The sequence below is a fragment of the Cinclus cinclus genome, chromosome 1, assembly GCF_963662255.1.
Source record: "Cinclus cinclus chromosome 1, bCinCin1.1, whole genome shotgun sequence".
Lineage (NCBI taxonomy): Eukaryota > Metazoa > Chordata > Aves > Passeriformes > Cinclidae > Cinclus > Cinclus cinclus.
Genome location: NC_085046.1, coordinates 110524350 through 110549578, shown reverse-complemented (window position 1 = coordinate 110549578; position 25229 = coordinate 110524350). Strand labels below are relative to the sequence as shown.

General features: G+C 39.3%; 1 protein-coding gene and 1 non-coding gene across 9 annotated transcripts in view; both read right to left on the bottom strand.

Moving 5' to 3' along the window:
- The window catches only part of UBE2V2 (ubiquitin conjugating enzyme E2 V2), a 36491-nt gene extending 14713 nt beyond the window's left edge, over window positions 1-21778 (bottom strand). The window contains exons 1-3 of one of the 8 annotated variants that reach the window (XM_062488853.1): window positions 18799-18816; window positions 16189-17801; window positions 15662-15781 (exon numbers count right to left, since the gene is read on the bottom strand). In XM_062488853.1, the coding sequence (XP_062344837.1) occupies window positions 15662-15665 (4 nt within the window). In that variant the 5' untranslated portion in view covers window positions 15666-15781; window positions 16189-17801; window positions 18799-18816. Of the gene's footprint in view, window positions 1-12129; window positions 12174-15168; window positions 15314-15661; window positions 15782-16188; window positions 18226-18798; window positions 18817-21606 lie in introns of those variants that run through there. The other 7 variants (XM_062488879.1, XR_009933034.1, XM_062488834.1 and 4 more) reach the window with 7 other exon arrangements.
- On the bottom strand, window positions 17294-17366 carry TRNAA-AGC (transfer RNA alanine (anticodon AGC)). The gene has a single exon. It is a non-coding gene; the product is annotated as a tRNA-Ala (tRNA).
- Window positions 21779-25229: the final 3451 nt, after the last annotated feature.

Below are 25229 nucleotides of genomic sequence, written 5' to 3'. Positions count from 1 at the left end.
CTTTAATCAGCAGCATTAAGCCAGAACACACAATCGCACTTATGTGCAATTAGGTCAGATTTGACTGAACTCACTGGATACATTAAAATTGCATTTTTAAACAATTCACATGGACACACTCCTGCAATTAGAGTTGGCAGCCCAAGCTTCTCTCACATCAAATGATTCTTTGCTGTGTAACAGGCAAGAGTGGAATAACCTTGTAACCTGCTCTTGTCCCTGCAGGTTACAAAAGCGAACCATAACCCAAATTTTTAACAGATTGCCTCAGAACCTAAAGTGTGAAGTTTTCTGTTAGGCCCAAAACTATGCTTTTTTGCATAACTGTTCATAACAATATCCATACCAATATTCGGTTTCTCTTAAAATCTCCCTCAGTTCTTGACTTCAATCACTCCTGAAAATTACATCAATACCAGGACCATTTTACCATAGTTAAATCAGCACATCCCATACTACCAACACTCCAAAAGACAGCTCTATTAACAAATCCTAATATGCATACAGTAACAAGTTAAATCAAAAACTCCTATGTTAACACAGTCAGATACTGTCAGGGATGCTATTCTTCCTGATTGAGATAGCTATGTCACAGAGACTGTGGTATGAACAATTTGGAATATATGAGTTAGCTCTTGCCCACTGACTTCCAGCAAAACAGAAATTCAAACGTATGCTCAGCTTGGTAACAAAGAGAAAAACCTCTCAAACCCCATTTATCAGCGTCAGGCTTGCAGCAAAGTAAAGATTTCCTAAGGACAGGGAAAGTGGGGGAAGGAACTCAGTCTTGTAAATTTCAAGCGATAATACAATTTCTCCTGGGGCAGGGAGAGGAAGAAAAAAGATACAAAAAGAAACACAGAGAAAACAACTTGTTCCTTTCAGTCTCTGAACAATGCATCTTGCTCGGGACAAAATGAAGAAAAAACTGAAACATTGTACTAACAACAGTCCACACACCCACAAAAAGAACATAAAACAACCAAAGCCTTAAATCGTCCTTGAAATGGCCAATACATTAAAAACAAAGCAAACAAACAAACAAATTAAGGAGAGAGAGAGAGGAAAGAGGGTCAGGGCATGTGAAATGCTAACGTATTCTATTCTGTCTGCAGAAGATATTCCTCTGAAAAAAGCTGGTTTTTTTGTAAACTTCATGTGCATTCTTGTTTGCCAGTTAGCCTGCTGACATCACATACTCTTTAGCCTAGTAAATATTCTGAAAATACACACAAAGAAAAGCCTTACTATCAGGAACTCACTATCAGGAAGTATTACCAGATGTACTGTAATGATAATGCAGCTATCTGAGGTTGATCACAGTAACCAGGCTCCAAAACCCTGAAATATTTCCAGTGACTTGCCTAGTTACTACAACAACTAAGCTGGACATGACAGTTTTGTCTACAACAGATCTCAACTGCTGGCATTAGTAGTGGAATGCAGCAATTCAATAATGGACTTTGTTATTCTTGTAGCTCTTGTTTTAAAATCAAGTATGTAACTACACACACACACAGTAAATCACTGTTTCCAATACCAAGAAAACATGATTCTTATTCAAGATAAATTGACATTTCCAACTGCTTTCCAGGAAAGTTTCAATATATTTCAGTAAAATTCAAATTCATAATTATTTAGATCAGCTATATTCATAAATAGTTGCATTTACTCTATGCTATTTTTCTCTACCTTCCTCCAGCAAGTATGTCCCAAAGCAACAGAACTGGAGCAACAGAATATTCTGCATTAACAGTTCTGAGTTTAAACTGGTAAAGTCCTATACTGTGTTAACTTAAATGGTGAAACCAAGGTATTTAGCAGCCATTAGGCAGCCCATGCACATTGATCAGGGTGAGGAATAAGATACTAATCAAGTCTGCACCTCACAGAGCTGTGAGCAATACCACTTCAGGATAGTCCTAATGATTTTGCAGATCTAACTATACTTACCTGTGGAAATTTTCTAGGAATAGAAGTTCAAGAAGAAAATCAGATAAAAATTCATTTCCATGTAGAAAGAAATCCATCATCCCAAAATTTTTCATCCCAAAAGAAAGAAACAAGACAACTACCTTGAAGAATTAATAAGAGATGAGTAGAAGGTAAGACTCTACAGCTCAAGCAAGCAGATGTACACCAATGAATACTATAGAGCAAATGGCCATTTATTCACTGTGCTCAATGCCTGTATTTCGAGCCAGTTTTGCTACAATACTGAACAGGTATGAAGTGTTAAGAACTCAATGGGTTATTGCACTTCTTTGCAGGAATAAAAAAAAATACATATATATATATATATATATATATATATATACACACACATATGCATTTGCATATATTTATATAAAATACTATGTAGGAGCCCTGTAACTGGTAAACCTCTTTTCCTTCTATAATATTTGAAATTAAGTATGCTGAAAGCACACAGGTTGTAAGACTGCAAGGAAGAGGCACAATTCTAGGCACCACACTGAAGTATGCATTTCATCAGGTTTTGGGTTTTGTTATTTTCATATAAAAATATGTGACTTGCTGAGGAACATTTCTCAGCATGAGCCAATAAAGAGCCACAGCAGGGTGAAAGCTATAACCCTTTATCTTAAAACCTAATTTTTGGTTAAAGCTAAGTAAAGTAGTATTTGTTTTCAGAATTATATTGGTGAAAATTTCTATTTATTTCACCGAAGAGAAATCCTACATTTGCTAGTATCTTAATAGGCACAGTCCAGAACTTAAGTTAGGCTGCATGAAAATAACTTTCATATGAATTTCATTTATATCTGAGTACAGCCACAGCCATAAACATTCTAAATATGGCTCATATTAGAAGGCAGCTAATGAGAAACTCCTAATACAGCAGAAGTCTCAGTCGTTTACTGCAACTCAGCATTCAAGTTTTGGTGGAGGGGAAAAGGGCAGGACACGTATAGAGGTATTTCTTTCTTTCTTTCTTTCTTTCTTTCTTTCTTTCGGGCAGGGCACTAACACTAAAAAAAAAAAAAAATTAAGACAACATAGATTTATAGAAGCAGGTTTTCACCTGGCTTTCTATTACACATGCATACTCATAACATCAAGACACTATCAACTATCTACTAGTGATAATAATTGAAAATTATAAATTCTACACAGAATGACATTTTCAGTGTTAGCTTTAGTTTCAGTGGGATGGGAAGAAATTAATTTCTAGACAGATACCCATTAGTAGCTGGATTGGCAGACACACCTGATTTACAAACACATTAAAATGGTTCAAACCACAAATCTTGGTGCTGGAGTAAGAGATCTCAGCATATCAAAACTGCAAAGGAAACATCAATTTATTCAGTATATTTCAGTTGCTGATAGTTTCACACTAGGAATGATGAGACCTCAAACTTGAGTTCTCCAGCAGACTGTACACTCCAAATACAAAACTTCCTAGGGAAAAGTCTGTACAATTTGAGGTTTCATTAATTGTGTTTTAAAGTGTGAGAAATTACTAGCAAAACAAATAGCTACCTTACCAAGGCATCACCTAAATCTTCCCTTCTTTTATCTTGCCTCCTCAGTAATCAGAAGGAAGTGAGTTTACTCCTTCTAATAACTTTAACTTCTACCAATTCTGTTACATTGGATTATTTACTGAAGGCAGCCCTGTGCACGTGACTCTTCCTGTGATGGTCAGTATTCCCCCATGAACCACATCATATTTGTTTAGTTTTTATTTTTTTCTAACCATGCTCACAGCCACTCCTCTGTCCCCTTTCTCTGCTCCCCACTGCCATTCCTTTCACCTTTTTCAGGGGAGCAGCAGATGGAGGTCCAGCTGCCATTAACTACCTGATTCATCAGAGCTGCTCCAACCTCTAGCCAGCACCTATGGAGGAGCAAATATCTCTCAAAAATTCCATCAAGTTTTTCCCATTCTCCACCACCTCTCCTTACCAAGGTTCATTGTAAACAAACCCTCCTTGAACCCTCCTTGAACCCTCAAATGAAGCTTCACTTGAAAACCTCCATTCCACAACTCCTACAGCCCAACTCCCAAATGCCCTCTCCATTCCCAATTCTTTATGGAACAATACCCTCTACACATCCTTAAGTTGCACAAGGTACAAGAGTAAATAAGAACAAGAGTAATCATATGCACATCAGTGAGAAGCACAGAATAGTCAAGATTGAACATTGTGCACATACAGAATATAGTCCAGACCTGAGAGTAACTCCAGCTGAACTCAGCTTTGTTAGCAAGGATGCAGCAAAAATGCCCTGTCTTTACACTTCCATGCAAACAGGATCATCTTAAGTATTGCTGCTGTCATGGAATGACTAAAGGTGCTCATAAATAGCACACTAATGAAGAAGCTTGTTTCACCACAAATGTAGTTAAGACTACATAATAGAGAAGGCATATGCAAGCTCTTAGCAAAAACAAAGAGAAAAAAAATAAAGGAAAAAAACCCCAACCTTCAGGAATTCCAACAAGTGTTTTAAGTAATTAAAATACCTCATCCAAACAAACTTCTAAAAAAAGTTACCACAACAACAAAATACTATAGTACAAAACCCACTAAACTGGACTGCAATCCCAAAAGAAAACTGGTGTAAATTACTTAAAAGTAATTTTACAGATTTGCACCAATATTAGTGGCATTTCTTGATCAGTCTATATAATATCGGAGGGCATTTTTTTTTTTTTTGCTATAAATAAGACCACTGCTAACTCAGACACAGCATGAACAGCGGTGGCCTCCCACTACAAAAAAAAACCATACAGGTACTAAACAGTTAAGTCACTAAATAACTCATCAATTGACATCCGGGCTGTTTCTGTGAAGGGTGGAAATGCACAAGTTCACTACAGGTTTAAAACTTAACTCTTTATAGGCAACTACTGACACATGAGATATTTAATAATTCAACCACCTTCCCATATGTTTTAGGGTATGAAATGACAGATAATGAAAAGTGACACGTTGTAATGCTTAGCAAATTGAGAATTGCTATTTCAGTTTTGTACAAAACAATGTAAGGCTGGCAGCCAGCAAACAGGAGTTAGGAAAGATAGGAAAGATATCTGTCACTTCAAAAACCACCAGCAATATTAACTGTGATTAATTCCTTAAGTCTAAGGAATCAAGATTTTACCAGACAAAGAAATCTTTCTGGTTTCTACCCTCAGAAGTTAAAAACTAACCCCCAAACTTGTTTAGTACAAATTACCCCATTACTAAAAGCACAAAGCTAAATAACAGCAGAAAAAAATTAATGAAAGTTAAAACAGCTCACTTTTGAAAGTTTCAAAGTTTCATTTTAAGCCTGGCTTTGTGTTGGCAGAAAGAAAATATTATTTGAACCACATACTTTTTAAGTTACCTTTTAAATTACAATGACATAGAAACTATTTTTTTTTCCAGAAAAAGGGACAGGAGGAGCAGGAGACTACAGGAACCTAGCAGAGCCAAATATCTCATCACGAAACAGCTTTCCCAGGGTCTGCTTTACAAGTTAAGAATACAAGTGTGACCCAGATAACATGAGTAGCATCAAGGATTTAGCCTAGCAAAGCTGTAAAGCTGTCTTAAAAGGGTTACAAGTCATTGATTAGCAAACAGTTGTTCTAACATTTGCATGAAGGTCCTTGCCAACATGACTCAGCACCTATCCACAGTCCAAAACATAAAGATCCTTTATCTATGTAAAACAAATAATGTTATTCTTTCAGTTATACCCGTAAGCATACACTTATGGATATAATCAGCAAATGCAATAATCACCACATATTTCATAAAAAGAACCGCCATTAAATTATTTTTCTACATTATTTTTGTGGGTCATACTTCAGCCTGCTATTTTCTACATGCTGTGGTACTCAAAAGTTCAGATTATTTAATATTTAGCTGATTACACATGCCATTTCAGTGAGAAGAAAGAAAATGTACAGATCCTTCTCTGGAAAAGTTCTAAGTTATACGAATAAAACTGGATATGAATAAAACATTTTACTGCAAATATACTGAATAAAGGACAATCCTTTTATATGTAATGCGCAAAATGTTTTGATTTAATTAAGCAAATTGCAAACACATTTAACTATCCAGCTTGTGAATAGTCACAAATACAATGGAGGGAAGTGATTTTTTTTCTTTATGTTGTTAAATACGTCTAGAGCATACTGAAAAGAGCATACTGAATCTATAATTCTTCTGACTATTTTTAAAATCTAGCTGAAGCACCTTACCATTCTGAAAGATTGTAGAGCTCTTAAGTCCTAAATGTTGAAGATTCCACTCCTTCCAAAATGCTAACCAGAAATGGCTTAGAGTCACAGACTTTCATCACACATTTTTGAAAAGGCTGTAAACCAGAAGCTCATGTTATTCAGAATGAGTCTGACAGCTTCACAGTCATAAGTTTCTGCACTGATTCAATTCAAAATATTGTTTGAATTATATCTCGTTAGCATATTCCAAATGACAAATACAAAGAACAACATTCTTTGTGGAGGACAGCATATAGCAAAACCCTTCCAAATACTTAAATCAAGGCTACTTTGAATGCTTTCCCCACAGCACTTTCTTGTCTTTCCATGGTCTGTGCCGATGTTCCCACAGGATAACTGAGACAACAAGGCAACAAAACCTAACAGGAGTAGCTGAAGCTGATGTAGTACTTTACATTCGGTTTCAGTCAAGATGAAACATGAGCTACAGTGTAGATAAAAAGAGTGAATAGTGCAGATAATAATAAAAGATAATACAAGAGACAACAGCAGATAAAAAGAGTAGGGACAAGAGAGAGGAAAGGTCTTAACGAAAAGAAGCTGAACAGTTTCACAGCCTGTATTTAACATTGCCTCTGGAAAAATCTTCCATAAGGCAAAACACAAATACTAACAAATATATAGGTAATTCAATTCCACCAACTACTCATAAAACTTGGAAATCTAATTCTTACATGAAAAGCCTTCTCATACATGCTTAGGTTTATAGTACGGACCATCTGCCTCCGACTGCTGAAAGGTGTATCTTCCTGAAACTCTGTGTTGTACCTTTAGCCAGGCAAAAATTTTCCAGGATTGTACAGAATAGTTTAGATAATGGGCTTCAGTACTATGTCTGATAACATCCCTGAATTTCAAACAAGCTCTTAAACAAACAGAAGATTACAAAGTAGGCCACTTTTCTATTGCAGGGGTAAGTTGCCTTGCTTTGAGAACACTCTTACACAGCTATTGTGGCAGAAAGACATAAGTAGGTTTGTATTTAAAGGCAGTTACAAAAAAAACAGGAACAAAACCAGGAAAATTATACAGGCAAAGATCCGAGAAGAAACAGAGTATCTTTCTTATATATGCCCCAAAGTTGGAAAGAACTGATGATCTATACATAGTTTAAAAGTAATTTGTAATCTAAACTTTTCTCAATCCAGCTGAAATTATCTGTGGTTTGTCAAGATGTTTTTAAGCAGGCAGAAAAATCACAGTTGCAATTCCTTGTGTATAGGTCAGGATGGGAAACTGCTCCATACAGAGTACCTGCTGCCTCATGGAACACAGTGTTTTACCTCGTTTTGATTACTTGCAGCTTTAAGAAGTCTGTGCTTACAGAGCTAACACTGTAAACCCACAGAACAAACCGAGGACTGTAAAATCCTAAAAAGCTCTTAAACTGACTTCTTGGACCAGTCCTGGATAAATGAACAATGTGATAGAGGCATAAAAGAGAAAATGGGAGGGACTTCCCCCCATTTAGTACATCCTTCAAGGTAAAACACAGTGGACAGAAAACAGACAACTATTTCCTTGACAAGGAGAAAAGAGAGGAAGGAAATGAACACTGAACAGGTCAGAGGAAAAGAGAAGCATACCTGTGCAGTTTTCTAGACACAAAGTTTAAAGTATACCACATCTCCTGCATGGAAAAATGGTCTTTAAATCATTGCTTCTACATCCCACTTATGCATATTGTTACTCCCCTTGTTACTCCTTGGAATGGCTTTTAACACAGCTATCTCCCACACAGGATATAAATCTTTACCCTACTAAGCACAGAACAGACAGACATCAGCTTGATTTGGAATGAAGAAGGAAAGAGTTTCAAGGCATTTAAGAGAAAGTATTGCAGAATATCTCACATTATAGAATCTCTTGCAATTGAGGATTTTAAGAGAGGAAGAAAAAAACCCCAGCTTTCAAAGCAAAATAAACCAAAACCAACAACAACAAAAGCCCCAACCGTTAGGAATGGCACACTCAGTCCTTGCTTCTCAGTTCAGTGAGTCTAGAACATACTCAGCATACACTTCCAGCCCTTCACTTTTAATACCAGCCTCCTTATGCTGTAGTCATGCATGCTTAGAACTGCTTCGACAACCACCAAATGTTTGCAAATAGAAGCAAAAAACAAAGTTACGAAAATAAGTCACTGAGGTACATTGTGCCATTTCTACTCACAGAATCAATCATCTGTAAAATCAAAGGGAAGGACATTTTTGCATGGGCAACTTAGGTTACACAGTGAAGCCATTTCATCCTTATAGAGTAGAACAATTGGAAAATAAAAGTATGAATTTTATAGAAAAAATATTTCACAGGGATCTACCCTCATACCTTCAAACACACTTTCAAAAAAGGTTGCTTAAGACTACATACTAGATGTAAATCAGGAATCTCATATAACTTTGACTGTAGGTCAGTCAATTTTTTCTTCCCCAAGCACTCAGTTTCAGCAAACCAAGGGGAATTTTCAATTAACCCAGCCTTATCCACCCTCCCCCAAGATAATGAATCTCTCAGTTAAAGAGGAAGGAGGCAAAAGCATTAGCAGCCCATAGTTACAGCACCATATTTCACACTGCTACCTTAATTCTCTTATTTTCACACATAAATTCTAACCACTTAGTGACACTATCATTACCTTTAGGGAACATTCACATTTTATACATATATATATATATATAGAGAGAGAGATATAGATATGTATAACCTTCTATGTAAGGTAATATTAAGTGAAACCCAACTTATAAAAATGCAGACATTAACTCCTAAATTAACTCCATATAATGTTATTTTTATCAGCTTCTTTTTCTCGAGATACACAAGAGATGTTTAAATGGTATGCCTTAGTGAATTATTTATTTTAACTTAAAACTGTGTTTATTTACATCTTCTACTACGTATTTTCAACAGATTAACAGAATTAATCTCCAGGTAAGCAATGTGAAACTAGATTATTATATATTACATAGAGCTTCTCTCCTCTTTAAAAATGTTACTTGTTTAACCCCAGACATCCAGAACTACCCACACAAATAACCTAGATCAAGCTTCAGGCAGAAGGAGTTGTAATATCAGATCAAACTGCAGCTTACATATATCCATTTCTAGCACATGCAGTACCTACATTTAAAATCTACTCATTGCAGGTGATTTTAGAAAGCAGGTAAGATACTTATTAAAGAGCAATGTAACACTGACATATACAATTTCTCTGGTACACATTAAAGAACAGCTATTTTCAAACTAAATTCTCTGCTGTTAAATGCACATCATTTGTTACATGATTGCTTGAAAAATTAGCAAGCCCAGGAAAGGAATTTCTGGGATAAGAGAGCTATCTTTGTAGAAGTTTTGCTGTTGACATCCTCAGGGCTAGAATTTCATTCCTGGACTTCATACAATCAATTTTTTTTTTTCCTCTGAAATAAATAATGATGAAGTTGAACTTCATAGCAAGAGCAAATTAAAATCACAGAGCTAGGTAGATTTAAATCATAAATTGGTAACAAAGTTAAGTCTACAGCAAATCATTCCCTTCCCTCCTCCACAAAGGATTATAACATAGCTTCCTGGCAAGAGCAGCTCTGGGTGAAGTCTGAATTTTTGCATACTATGTGGAAAGGACAAAACAAACACCCCCCACCCCCCACACCATGTGTGTACCAATAAAAAGTTGCAGTATTTTCTCCACAAGAGTATGTTGTTTTAGCAACCCTGACTAATTTTCCCAGCAGTTTTGTGGATGATTCAGCCTGCTTGCTGCATTTTATTACAACAAATTAGTTTAATTTAATTTCTTCAACAAGGCGTACATGCAGTACTGGCCCTTTATGTTGTTTGGAGCAGTCACACAGTGTTAAGAGTTTTCTACATCTCCCGCTTTTTATGAACTTAAGTGTGGCTGTATTTCTGAGTCAAAACCAACACCCCTGAGTAACTGTATATAAGAGATTTTAAAATAACTCATGTAAGACTGCAAACAACAATTATGGCAGTGAAACCATCAAAATTCAGTCAAAAATATTTATTCTTATACGGCTGAAGTAGGAAGAAAAGAGCATTTTTCACTACAAAATTTTTTAGTAACTGATATTCTACACTATAAAATATGATCGAATGCCAAATGCCAGTACTCAATACACAACCTAAACTAACTTTGCTTCCTAGTATGTTACAGGAAATCTCCAGTGAGAGCCTAGACATAAGCTGAAGTCTTTCAGTGATGGTCTATAATAAAACCATTTTTAATTTAGACAACAGGGGAAAAAAGTAAAAAAGAACCCTAACTAAATAAAATGCAGTAATTCCCAGATGAGCAAATACTTGGATTTTCTAAATATATCCATTCTAGCTCAGTTTATCATAGGCAATAGCTATCTTTTGTACTGCTCTTCCACATAGTTGCAAAAGCTACACCACAACCCAGTTTGCTGCAACTTTATCAAATTCCACTCTGGGAATCCCATATCCCCAAACATATTACCAACTGGAGATGATTCTCCTTCCTAAAAAAAAAAAAAAAAAAAAAAAAAAAAAAAGCCCCCCAAAACCTGCCAAGTTCTCACAGACTCAACAGCAAGGTACCAACACCAGTTTAAATATACAGACGTTTTATATGTTTTGTTGTAGTCCCAATCCCCCAGTGATCCAGTGGATTGGCAGCAGAAATAAGTTAGTGGCCAACATTCACCCTAGACTAGCCACTGAAGCCAATTCATTCCCCCACCCTGACGTCCATCAATCCCACTCATGAAGACTCAGGGATGAGAGAAGAGGAAACAAGCCTCTGAAGATTTCAGGTTTTAGCACAGAGGGAAAGGTCTTTTTGTATTTCAAGCCTCTCATGAAATGAAACTGAGACAGTCTAATTTTGCTTCTACATTTAGCACTTGAAGCAATATTCTTGTCCCTTTCTTTGCCACCACTTTCCACAACATTCTGCCACAACAATGCTCCACACATAGTGTGCTGGTTACTGAGATGGGCTTCCTGGGATGACTGGCAGCTCATTGCCCTTATTTTGCCTATGAGAGACCCGTTGGCCCCAATGGATGCCACAGGGAAGAGAGTTCCACTCCTTCCCACTATGCTACAGTCACCACCAACGTGAAGTACCTCTGTCCCAAAACACAACACAGGCCAAATCCCTTCTCTCCTAAATAGAAAGAGGACACAGACAACCCTTTATTTTAGAAACTACTATACCACATCTTTGTTCACCCAGTGGTATACTGGGACAAATCTTCAGTACAAATCTGTCTTTCCTGCAGTATTTTTACCAGACTAACAACATCTCCTCCATTCCTCACGTACACCAGCACCTATCCATCCACTGCTGCCTCCTGGCAGCCAAATTCTTCTCTCCCCCGGTACTCGGAGCTCTGTTTCCCAAGCACCCCCAGGCCGGGCTCTACCAAGGATGTCGCTATTCCACGGACAGAAGGGATCGGGCCCGTGGCAAAAGTGAATCAGGAGGAATTTCTTCACATTAGACATTGGAAGGGGCTGCCCAGGGAGGCGGTGGTGGAGTCACTGTCCCTGGAGGTACTTCAGGAAAGACTGGACGTGGCACTCGGTGCTGTGGTCTAATTGACCAAGGTGGTGTTCGGTCACAGGTCGGACTCGATGATCTCAGAGGTCTCTTCCAACCTAAGTGAACCTGGGATTCTGTGATAACCTGTCCCGGCGCCCCTGCAGCTTCCCTTTCCCCCTGTCAGAAGCCAGCTCCTCCCCACCCGGGTCTCTCCCGCCGGAGGCAGCTCTCCCCCCCATCCCGGAGAAAGGAGACCCGCCCCGGGCCCTTGCGGGGGCGCCTCCCCAGCGCCAGCCGCTCTCCCGGGCCCACCGAGCCCCCCCTCACAGACCTGTGGATCCGGCCATCTTGTCCGAGCCCCCCCCACACCGCTCCGGGCCCGCACGCCACGCGCGTCACTTCCCCTCGGAGCGGCTCCGTCACTTCCCGCCAGGAAGGACGAGGCGCATCCCTGGAGCGCGCGGGAGCGCGCGGGGCAGGGCGGGGCCAGGGGCGGGGCCGGCGGGCGAGGCGCGCCCCCGTCCCAGGAGCCGGCCCGGCTCTGTTCTCCCGGGAGCTCTCGGCAGTCAGCTTCCCGGGCGTGCTCTCCTCTCTTAGTATCCTTCTGGCCAGCCCCCTCTCCAAGCACCCGCTACGTCTGTTCTCGTGCGGGTTGTTACACTGGGAAGCAAGTTCCCGTGGCTGCATCCCTACCCTGCCACCCCCGCTCAACCCGCACCCCAACTTCCAGTAATAAGGAAGTCGGTGAAACTCACTTTTTTGTTTGTTTGTTTTTCAGCTTGGCTTCAAACAAGACACTTAGATTCAGAAGGGTCTTTGGAGGGGGGAAAGAAAGTGACAAAGGCAGAAAAATATACAGATAAAATATTTAAAAGCCACAGAAACGCCAGAAGAAATAAAGAGGTGCTAATTAAATGATGCTCAGAATTATGTGACAGTTTCAAAGGTTAAAATATTTGACGCTCAGTAGCGTAAGAACTGTGGAAAATTAATTCCACAAATGTCTAACCATGATGCCACATGTTTCTTCACCTGCAGAAGTCAGTAACAAAACTGAAGTTCCAGGCCCTTCCCCGAGAGCCAGTGCCAAGCTCAGCTGCAGGCAGCTGCTGCAGTGGCACTTGCACATCCTACATGGGAACCACAACCTGCACCATGCTGGGGACCCATAGGCAGGTGGGAGAAGGCAGCTCCCCTTGCAGAGGGCTTGTGAAGGGCAGCAGGCTCAAAACAATCCAAAAGGGCCCTGCTGGCATCCATGTGGACATGAGGGAAACACACCTGAAAGGGGACATATCCCAAAACCTGTGCCAGGGTCACTGCAATGAGTCCCGGTAGGACTTACAGCCTGAGCACAGGGCTGCTACTAGCAGTGGTCTCTAACAAAAAAGACTGTCACACACACACCTCGCTAACCAGTGACAACACCCACATGCTGATCTTGACATCCCATTTTATAAATTAACACTCCGTTTTTTCCTTTACAGCTTATAAAGAGAGAGTTAAACTCATTCACAGACTTCTGGTAGCAATCAGAAAGAGCAACAATGCAAGATGTTTTTCTTCCAGCTAACCTGAAACCTCTCCCCCAGCAAGGACTCAAATCACAGAATATGTTGAGTTGGAAGGGAACCACAAGGACCACCGAGTCCAACTCCTGGCCCTGCACAGCACCATCCCCACCCTCACACACAAAATGCTCTTCCTCCCTGCATTTATCCTTTGTTCATTTTAGCCCAATACTGCTTTTGCTATCTCTGTATTCATAAAAATGATAAATCTACAATAGTTTTTAGTTCTTCTATTGATTTCTACTTTTTTTTAAACACATAACTAGTCTTGACCAGATTTTTGCAACAACAGAAATAAGCAGGAGCTCCAATATTTACACCAAAGGAAGTAAGCTTTTCCAGTACAGTGAAACTGTTCCTTAAGCTGCATTTCAATGCTCTGTAGAGCTTTCTATTGTCAAAACAAGCTGATTGTAGGGATTCTCCTGTGTAGCCTATTTCAGTATTTTTGTGGAAATAGTAACAATACTGGGGAAAAAAACCAGTATTTTGAAAAGTTCTCCCCTATTATAATAGTGCTGTAGAAAATACTGTGTCTTTGAACAGAAAAGAATAAAAAAAAAAGTTGTCCTTCTCCTATATTTTGGAATTGAGAGCAGGTGCAGGAGGGCTATTAGAGACCACTGCACAAGCCTTATCCACTGTGGTCCATCCATAATGTAACCAGGCTGTGCTCCTATTCACAGTAAGATAAAACCTGCTCAGATCCAAGGTCAGAAAGAAGCACATTGCCTGTGGTTTTTTTAAGATTAACATTTCTTTTTTAGGTGAACAAGGAACAGCACACCTATGTGTCTTAAGACATGACATAAACAGATCCATAAGCTCACCAAAACAAAGCCCACTTGTGTTCCAGGAGTCTCTGAAAGCACACAGCAGACTCCACAACCCATCTGTGTCCAGACCCATCTGTTAGATGTCAAGGCCTACACTTAGAAGCAACAAGTTACTGCAATACTAATTGCAACCACAGGAAATAAAACATGGACCAAAATACAAAAAAGATGTAAGGTCACTGGCCTAGGTGAGGAAACCTCTACTGATTTACCTTAAAAACTATATTATTTCACTCTTCTTATACTGGGCAAAGTTTACTGAGAAAAAATGTGGGGTTTTTTTTCAACATTGAATTTGACAGGAAAAATATCTGACAATTGGAAGCTGAACACATTTTAAAGGTATAACTTCCTTTCCTTTCAAACAGGCTGAGAGAGTTGGGGTTTCTCAGCCTACAGGAGAGGTGCCCCCAGCAAAAGCAGCCTTGCAGAACCTTAAGAGGGTCTAGAAGAAAGCTGGAGAGTGACTTCACAAAGGCACACAGTGATAGCACAAGGGGTACAGCCTTAAACAGAGTCAGGGTAGGTTTAAGTTAAATATTAGTAAGAAATTCTTTACTGTGAGGGTGGTGAGGCAGTGGAACAGGTTGCCCAGAGAAGCTGTGACAGTGTTCAAAGCTAGGCTGGATGGTGCTCAGAACAACCTCCTTCAGAAAAATGTGTCCCTGCCCATGACAGAAGGGTTGGAACAAGATGATCTTTAACGTCCTGTCCAACACAAACCATTCTATGGTTCTAGGATTCTAAGTGCTTACACGTGGTAGTGAAATCACCTCTCTCTTCAAAAAGAGTTCAAAATACAACTTCTGGTTACAACTTGGTCAAAATGGGGTATTAGTAGCCATTTCAGAAAAAAAATTTCCATAAGCTTTATTGTCAAATATCACGCAGTACCCATCAAGAGAAAAATCAGAACTGCAGTGTGCTCAGCTCAGAAAACAAATGTCTGACAATCGTGTTGTAAAATAATTTTATTTAAAAGAAGAGTTTCATACAGTTGAGATTTTTGAATGCTTGAGATTCTACAGATGGCCCTCATGTCGTACAACACTGTCTCCAGAGCTGCCATATGATGGTCCCCAAGCTCCATCTCAGCCTGAAAGATTTTCTAAGTAATGTTTGGAACAAGGTATTAATAAAAGACAGCTAAGGAATAATTACTTCCTATTTGTAGACTACAACAAAGACATTGCAGTATCTTCCAGCAAATTTGTACAAACAAATTGTTTTTCAGAATGAATAACTATCTTGTGCAACTGATTTAAGCACGATATTACAGAGGAGTGTAGTGTAAAGTATGAATGGTAATAGTAATAAGAAGAATAAAAAAATCAAACAGATTTGAATTCCCTCAAGGTTCTTTACATATAATCTCTCTATGCAGTTTCTGACTAGGAACGCACAGACAGACCCAGAGTGGTCACTCCTTTGACATGGGGCTCTGGGAACTACTTACCCATTAACAAGTAGTATACTTCCACAGGCTGTAGTTCTCTTGAGAGCCAGGACCCTTTTGTCTCTCAATCCTATAAGTTCTTCACAGGATGGTTTACCTAAAAAATAAAGACACAAAACACTACTTGGGATGAGTAAAAGCCTCTTGCTTCTATTCATATTTTCACCAAAACAATTAGAAGTAAGCTTTTCCAGTGTTTACGAGCCCTAATGGACAGAAGTGCCCCAATGTAGGAAGCTGGGCATAAATGTAATGAAAAGTCATTAGTCCGGAGAGCTTTCAGCTTTTTGAGTGATTGCAGACTGCACGTGAACAGAGCCCCACCAAATTCCCTCATTCTGTCAGTGCACAACTTGCATTTCATCAGCCAAGAAGAGCAATATAACTCATTACCTTTAAAAGCACAGAAAGTGTCAGGTATTGACAGTAACATGCAGTAACAGAAACACAGAAAACACAGAAGCAACAATAATCACACAGAAGACTACTGAAGAGTCTCATTCCAAGCAAACAGACATTTAAATTACCTGAGTCCAAAAGGGACTCATGACAAGACCATAATACTTTTCTCTCCATTAGACTTCATTTTAAGAGGCATCAAGCAGCCTTACAGTCACAATTCCTCTTTTCTCTCCAGTACTTGAAGAATACAAGAGAAATAAGCAAATGCAATTTCTTTCCCATTCCATCTAGAAGTTTATTCCTTTCTTGTCGTGGTCACAGGAAGATGTCCCTTACTTTCTTCACAGGTGCTACTTGTAAATTCATGCAGCAGGGTTTCTCCTTCTCCCTTAACATAGAGCCTAATTAATAACTTTTGTTTCCCATTTCTGTTTGTTTTAATATGTGCACTCCCGAGTTCCTAATTGCACAAATTTATGTTATGTTATATTTTGTTTATGTATGCTTAAGAAGCACATTCTGCTCATTTCCTCATGCTATCTCAAACTGGAACTACAAGCAGTTAAATATCTGAATAAGCAAGTAAGAAAGTAAAATCAGAATTAAAAAAAAACCAACAACAAAACACTAAACCAAAAAAACTCCTCATGAAGCCTTAAAATGTGCAAGCATATATTTATAAATTTCCAACGTATTTCAGAAATGTGAAAATTCACAAGCAAAATGCACAATCTTACTACCAGATGCAAAGAACTACAGAATGTTCTAGCCTACTCTTTCTAATAAACAGCCTATACAACCAAAATAGAGCAGAAACAATGAGTCTTACTCAAAGCATGAATAAAAAATTTTGTTCATGACACACTAAACTATAATACCAAATGTAAAGTTAACTGATGAATGAAGTCATTAAACAAATACTTAAGGACCAATCAAAAAAGTCCTTTCCTTTTCTCAAAAAATACTACATGTCATTTCTTATTATAATGCAAGATGACATGTAAGATGTCAGTAAATTTGATTATTTCACACAAAGACTGTATTTCCTCTATGCAAAAGAACAAACATCTGATTTTAAAACGAAATATTTAAATCAATACGCTTTTTAGAAAAATTTACAGTTCTTTCAGGTTTCTGAAATTATACATTATAGAAAAAAAAATAAGCATGAATAGGAAAATAATTTTAAACGCTGTCGTTGGCTTATAATGACATCCACACGGAAAACACTGGAGAATGCGGGCATCGATCCCGCTACCTCTCGCATGCTAAGCGAGCGCTCTACCATTTGAGCTAATTCCCCACTCGAAAAAAAAAATCTCAAAACCTGGCCATACACTCTAAACTTACAAAAAACCCACAACACAACTACGTTCGATTATAAATTCGTTGTTTCTTGCTGAGTCGGTCTTTCCACTCGCCAACAACAGACTGCAGCCCACAGCTGCAATCACAGGACACGTCCTTCAGCATCTACACTACCAGAAAAATCTTATTCATCCTTTTATAACACCAGCCTTTGCTATTTAGCTGGTTTCATACAAGAAGCTCTCCAAAATATCGAGTTACTTAGAAGGAACCAAATGCATGTTTTCAGGAAAGGAAAAAAAATAAAATAAAAAAAATAAACAAAAAGCCCTACTTTTATTGAACAACTCTTCCAAATTCAACAAGGAAACCCATGTTCTTTCCCATTTTCAGGGCATGCACATGTAAAAACTAGTTCAGGAAACGTTTACTGAAGGGAAAAAAACATATGCGTGAGTGAAAGTTTTACAGGGAAAAAATATATGCTTGAGTGAAACAGTTTTACAGCCACGCATATAAGCGTGTGCACACGTCCTGTCATATAAATATGTATATATGCACATATACATCTTTTTGGAAGGTATCTGGCTTCTCTGAGTTGAGAGTCAAGCGAAAATAAAGCAGATGCATAATTTTCTTATTCATTACCTCACCAAATGCACTTGCCTATAATTAATACATTACTTTTAGCAGCCTTAAAACACTGACTTTTTGATAAACGAAAGCACCGGTGCTCACACGACTTGACACGCAGCGTAAAGCTTCTATCGTGGGCAGGGAACACGATGATGTACGGCCCCCTCCCCAAACTGCACCCACAGCTCCTGGGGCCCGGTCCTCACCCCTTCCCCCCAAAAATGGCACCCGCAGCCCCCCGGAGCTCGGCTCCCCCCAGACAGCACCCAAACCCGCGGGGCCCGGCCCCTGCCCCGCCAGGGAGCAGCGCTGTCCCGGCCCCAGGGGCTGCTCCGCGCCCGGAGCTCAGCTCCCGACACGGCCGGTGCAGCGCCGCTCCCTCACGGACCCGCCCCTGGGCCTCGGCTCCTCGCCTTTGCTTCCCCGCTTCCTCGGCACAGCCCTCTCTCCTTCCACAATCCCTTTCCCTCGTTGTTCCAAAATCCCCTGCCACCGGCTCCATGTTTTTCCATCCCCTCCTTCCTTCAGCCTCCTCGTTTTTGCTTCACAGAATCACGGGCTCAGGTAGGCTGGAAAAGACCTCAGAGATCATCGAGTTTAACTTCTGCCTGAACACCGCCACCATGTTAACCAGACTATGGCACTAAGTGCCACATCCAGTCTTTCCTTAAACGCCCCCAGGGACAGTGACTCCACCACCTTCCTGGGCAACCCATTCCAATGTCTAATCACCCCTTCTGTGAAGAAATTCTTCATGTTGTCCAAACTAAACCTCCCCTGGTGTATCTTACGATTATGTCCTCTTGTCATGTCCCTGGATGCATGGGAGAAGAGGCCGACCCTCATCTGGCTGCAGCCTCCTTTCAGGTGGTTGTGCAGAGTGATAAGCTCTCCCTTAAGCCTCTTTTTCTCCGTGATAAACAACCGCAGCTCCCTCAGCCACTCCTCAACAGGACATGTGCTCCAGACCGTTCCCCAGCTCTGTTGCCCTCCTCTGGACACAGTCCAGCCCCTCAAGATCCTTCTTGTAGTGAGGGACCCAGAATTGAACATGGCACTTGAGGCGAGGCCTCACCAGTGCTGAGTACAGGGTACAGTACTGAGTACAGTACTCCCTGCTCTGGTCCTGCTGGCCACACTATATCTGATACAAAAATCACCTGAACACACCTGTAACAACTTTCACATATGCGTAACTTGATCAACCCAGGTTTTTTGAGTTGAACCAAACCGAAGTGGCTGAGCTGTACTTGATGTCTTTCCCTTACTTATTTCAACCACAGAGGCCTCTCACATATCTCTTTGAAACATGAAGTGATACACCAAGCAGGAGAGCTGGGTTTAGATTTGGTTCTCTGTAGGGTGAGAAGAGTTTACAAACTCCACCTGATTTGTCATGGCAGCGTTCACTTCTGCTCTTCTCCATAAGCTTTCTCTGCTCTTGCATATACAGACAAATTATATAGCCCATAATCTGCCATCCAGTGACTTTCTGACTGTTGCTTGAATGTCTTCATTTACAGAGGAGATTGTTCCTGCACTATACCAGACAATGGCTCCCTGCTAAGCCAGGCCACATTTCTCACTCCACAGCAGAATGGAAGAAGTTACTCATCCATTAAAAGTTTAAGCCAGGCCAAGAAGAAATCAAATCAGGGCATGAGTGGAGGCAAGATCACCACCTGGTTTCTAACCGGCCTGGCTTGTTTTTACATCATTTACTGGCTTCTGGTGATGCTGAATAATTTTATGTACCTTAGTCCTGACATGTGATGAATGGCTTGGAGATACTGTACATGCATATCCAGTTGTTCCTTGGAGCTGGATTCTTTGGCAAGGAGGCAAGACAGACTAGGAATAACTGAAACTAAGCCACTGTCTTTATGTGGCAGTATTCACTTCGTGCTTGACAAGCTTCAGCATTGATTTGCTACAATTTTTTGACAGTGCCAACCACAAGAAAAGAGGAAGGGGGGAAAGAATAATGGTATTCGGAAAAAAAATAGCTGTCAGTTCTAGGAGCACTAATGGTACAAGTGAGAGTAATAATCAGGTATAAAGTTGTTCTGGATTTATGGCCAGCTGTGTGTTTAAGCTATACCTGATCTTATTTTTTGGTTGGTTGTTTTTTGTTCATTTTTTTTTAAATAGTAAAGCTAGACCTGTCAGAGTTAAACCCAAGATTTTTGAAGGGGAGGACAGGGTGACTGATTGTGTATAGTTTTTCAGTATTTGTAGAATGTTAAAAAAATTAAAAGCAGTGTGAAAATGATGTAACACTTGTGAAGTAAGGAGAGATCTTTGCCATGTTAATAATTCAATTTTCTATGGCAGCTGCTAGAACATGCACAGGCACTTCAGCAGGTTGTCTGTTGAAAATACTAGGTGGAAAATTGTGATACAAAATTCAGCTGAAGTAAGGCACTTTTTTTTTTCACATGATCTTGTTTATGGAGCATGAATCACCTTGGATGCTCATCTGGGCCTAGAAGCACCTGCTTACTTGACCATCTCTAGGAATTTAGAGTAAGTTAGCTAACCAACACTCATTATATCATTATTTAGCAGTGATGACAAGGAACATATTTAGACCAGGCATTCCTGAGTAACTTCCTGGTAAAGTCTTTGGATTTAAAACCAAACAAAAAACATCACCTTATTTTTGTCTTTATCTTCACAGAAAATAAAGCTTTCTTCACAAGAAGTTGCTTAGAGATGACTGCTAACAATACAAATGCTGCTGTGATCCTAAAGGACTGGTAAACAACTCAAGATTCTGCATTGATCTTGTTTCGAGTTGTCTAACACCATTAACACTTTTTCATAGCCTTCTGGTTATTTGAGAAGTTTTGAAGTAGCTGTAATTTTACTAACGACATTAAGCAAAATAAGAACTCAAGAGCTACATAAAAATAGCTCAGCTCTTGCTGAAAGAAATAAATGAATTTATGTTTTTTTTCCTTATTTTTTTCAGAAAAAGACATCTAGTACTACACTAAAATAGCAAGGTTATAAAGAGGAGATGGGTTATTGCCAAAATATTATTTACCATTTACTGCTAAAACTGCCTTTTCTTGCTAACAGTTAACCAAAGGTGCAGAAGCTGAGATTGTTTGCAAGACAGGAATAGCTTTTACAGTTACAAATAACCTTTATGTCCTATAATTGCCTTAAAAAAATCAGAAAGTGACAGAGAAAGATATATTGCATATTCAAATTATTCAGAAATTGTGTTCTCAACTGTTAGAAACTACCAGGAATGTGGTTGGAAAATGGAAATTCTGTCCTCCTTAAATGCATATTGACATATATTTTTTAAAAATTGTTTTTCAACCTCCCTCCTCAAAGCAATGCCTAGGGAAATGCACAAGCATAAACCTAATAATGAATTTACATTATAAAAAAATATTTAGCTCCACTTGAAGACGTACACACTCAGCTGATATTCCTGTACTTACAGCCATTGCATTGGGAAAACTAGGATAAAAATCTGCTCTTTCCAGCTGTACCTTTTCCCCCTGATGATACAGAAGGCAGCTTCAGGAGGACAGAAGAGCTGATCAACAGGCAGATGGGTGGCCTTCCCATAGCACACTTACCTGCCATCCCAGGAGCTGCCTCGTGCATCAGGAGGAGACTCTGCTCCAGCATTTCCCTGTTGACACGATGACAAACCTCCTAGCACCACCTGTTTACTGCTCCAGCTATAAAGGAATAAAAGGAGGGCAGCAGCTGCCCTGCAGGGAAGAGTTGCCTTTGGGTTGGGTGGAAGGTTCTGGCACAGGGCAGGGCATGTTAAGTGCCTGGGAAGGGTGGAGCAGAGCCCCAGTTCTGAGAAGTCGGGAAGGTGGGAGCATGCGGGCAGGGGAGCTGGGACTGCTTTGTTGTCATTTGGGGCGAGTCTGGGCTGAGACCATCGAAAGGCAAAGCAGGCAGAGGAGGTTTGTGCACAGCCTTTTACCCAGGGGCTTTCTGGTCGTGGTGGTTGTCTTAGTGGGTGTCACAAAATCTAGTTCTGGAGTCATGGGGGTGCTTGTTTGAAGGAGGAGGTGCAGTGGCACTGCAACTTGTCAAAGAAGAGCGGGTGATTTAGTGTGTTCTTGTGGGATTCTTATTCCTGTGGTGCTCTGCCATGACTCAGGCTCCAGCCCTCCTTCTGTTGTTCTCAACACCTACAGCCACGCTAGTTGTATGCTACATTAGTAAATTTTAATAGCTGTTTTCTTTACTTCTGATATTGCTCCCCCAGAGATCACTTAACATGTAACACTGAGCCTAGGAGAGAAGTGGAAGAGTCAAATTAGAGAATGACTTAGATTGAAGAACTTGTTGAAGTCGGTGCTATCCTAAACTATTTTATGGTCTTAATTCAGCATGGATGTGGTGTTTTAAATATACTGTAAGCAGGTAGCTTTATCAGTGAATGTAGCTCCTCTAATGAAGTCTGGTTCACCTGTTCTAGTTTAAAATTATTATATATCATGGTGGTGTACAAATTTGAAAAAGGAAAGCTCTCATATTTTCATATGGACCTAAGTAATCATATGTTAAACGTACACTGAATTTCAGTGAGTTCTGTGTATCTTAACCCTCTGGTCTTTGAACATTGCAGCCAAATACATTTTTCAGTTCATTCCGTATAATCAATTCCTTTGGGCTTTTTATAAATGGTTGATTTATTTTTTTGGATGAGGTTATTGTTCTTAAAACTATTACTCCGGAAAAAAATCTCATTTAGTGAGTATGTAGTTCTGTTTCTTAGTAAAACCCATGGGTTATTGAGGTCTGAATCTTCTTAAGTCTTCTAAGCTATGAAAAATCTTCATTCTCACCCCTGTTAATTTTGGCACAAAAAGTGAGAGGTGGATAAAAATTGAAAATATAAATAATTTTTTTACTATTCTGTGTAAATTCATAGTTTGGAAGAGACACCAAGTGAACATGAGGAAAATCTTGCATGTGCTATTAAGTGATAGCTGATTAGCAAGGTGGCCTAGGCATAGCTAGCCCACATTCTCTGCTATGTGGAATTATAGGGAATGTAGAAAAAAACTTGATTATGGTGGTGATTTAGAAGACAAAGGTTGCAGATCCAGTGAGATTCAGGCATAGTCAATCTCACTGCTTTCGTAACCACTTTGTTTAATGCTATTAACTATTACACTGTTTTGTATATAAAATTAGTGACACAATTCTTCTGTGTTGTCATCCTGTTTATTTCAAGGGAAGCATTGTACATGTAGCATGATGCTGAAGCTTTTTTAAACACTCATTAAGTTAGTAGGGACACAAGGTCTTCCAGAAAAATTGGGAGTAAGTTGTGATATAAATCTTGCCTTTTTCCTAGGGAAAAAACCTAAATGCATAATCATGTTAATATATGACTTCATGTTTCCCCATCTGAAAAGAGAATGAAATCTTTGCCAGTGTGGAATCCATATGATAACTTAGGTGGAAATCTAAAATCCATGGATCCTTTTAGAGAAAGAGAATGGTACCTTGTATGTTTTCTTGGTATTTCAGCTGCTTGACAGAGATTTTACTGGTTGAAATAATGAAGGTGATTTTTGTATTGGTCCCCGGAGAGATGACAGAGAGTAGGATAAAATGATCTTGCTTAGAGCTGTGCTCTGAGATCGCGGTCTTAATTAGTGCAAAGAGAGCACAGTGTTAACCTAAATGCTAGTCTGATAAATATATATGAAGAACATTTTGGTGTCATACTTCTTACAAAAGCAGTATACTTAATATTATGTTGGCTTTTGCAAGTTTCTGCTGTGACTGCTAATGGCAACTGCAGTTACTTAGGATGCCTGGCTAAGCTGACTCTTTGACCAATATTACAGAATTTTGTCCTGATACATAACCTCCCAGATGGACTATACTGGTTTTCCTCAAACATGGTAACCACAGTAGCAAATACTATTAAAAGTAGCAAATCTTTCTAAGGTATATTATGTTATGAGTTTGGTTTGTTTTTTTTTTTTTTTTTTTTTTTTTCTTTTTGGTTGGTTCTTATGTTTTGGGATTTCTTTAGCATGTTTATGTCTTCTTGCATGTTGGGTATGAATCAATGAATAATGGTAAAATGGAGACAAAATTTTATGAACAAACAATAACATCATCAATAAATCACGTGTTATTCTCATTGTGACCATTAGAAACAGAAATAGGGATTCTGGAAGGTTTCTTCTGACTCATGGCATGTCTACTGTGTTGCTTTTTTATGTGATTTACAGTGCATTTGGTTGATGGGGTGCTGTCCGTTGTAGTTTGAGATTTTTGTTTGTGGGTTTTTCCCTCCAGAGGATGGTGTGAATTTTGCTGTCCAATTCTATATTTTGATACTGCTTTTCAGTAAAATTATCTCTGAGGTCCAAAACCCATTTCCTTCAATGCTTTCAATATAGTTTTTCCTTTAATGCTTTAAATATGGATTAAATACTGGAGACATTTGTTTCACGTTAATGCTGTATCTATCAATTTGAAGGTTAGGCTAGTTAACTGAATTAACTGAATATACTATAGCTGTCACTTTGTCACTGCTTAATTTATAGTTAATTCTGAGTTTTGCTTGATTTTAAGTAAATTTTGCCCTACATGCTGTGTTAAAGCCTTAAGACTGTCAGTCTTTTGTGCCTAGTCACAAATTGAAAGTTTCAGTTTGGTGCAGTTGTAAGCCTGCCTGGGGATTCCCTTAATTAAAACAAGTAAACTTGATGTACCTTTCAAAATGTGTCATGATGAAACTCTGGTCTGGCCTGGGCTGTTTTCTTACGAGCCTGATACAGACACAACTAGAAGGGTTCTGTTTTCTTGCTTGTTTGTTTGATAGCATTGGTGTTTTTAAGACTTAAATGTTTTATTTTTTTTGTTCAAAAGAAATGCTAAGAAAAATGTGAAACATCCCAGAATACAAGGAGCAGCAAGCTTTGTTACTTTGCCAGGCACACTGACGTGTGGGGCTTTCAGTCAGCCAATTGCTTATATGTCAGTATCTGCAGCATAATTCGAGCTGTAAAAATTTAATTACCTCCTGCAAATTCATTTCAGGTGCTTCTTTCCACAGTGATTAAATATGAGAGGGAGAAACATTTTTTTGGCAAAGCCAGCTGTTCCACTCAGAGTGAGGGAGTAGGTGGCAAGACACTGGAATTTTGATAATGGAAGCATGTGCATGGGGCTTTTGGTATACAGCTTTAGGGCTAAACCAAAGACTGAT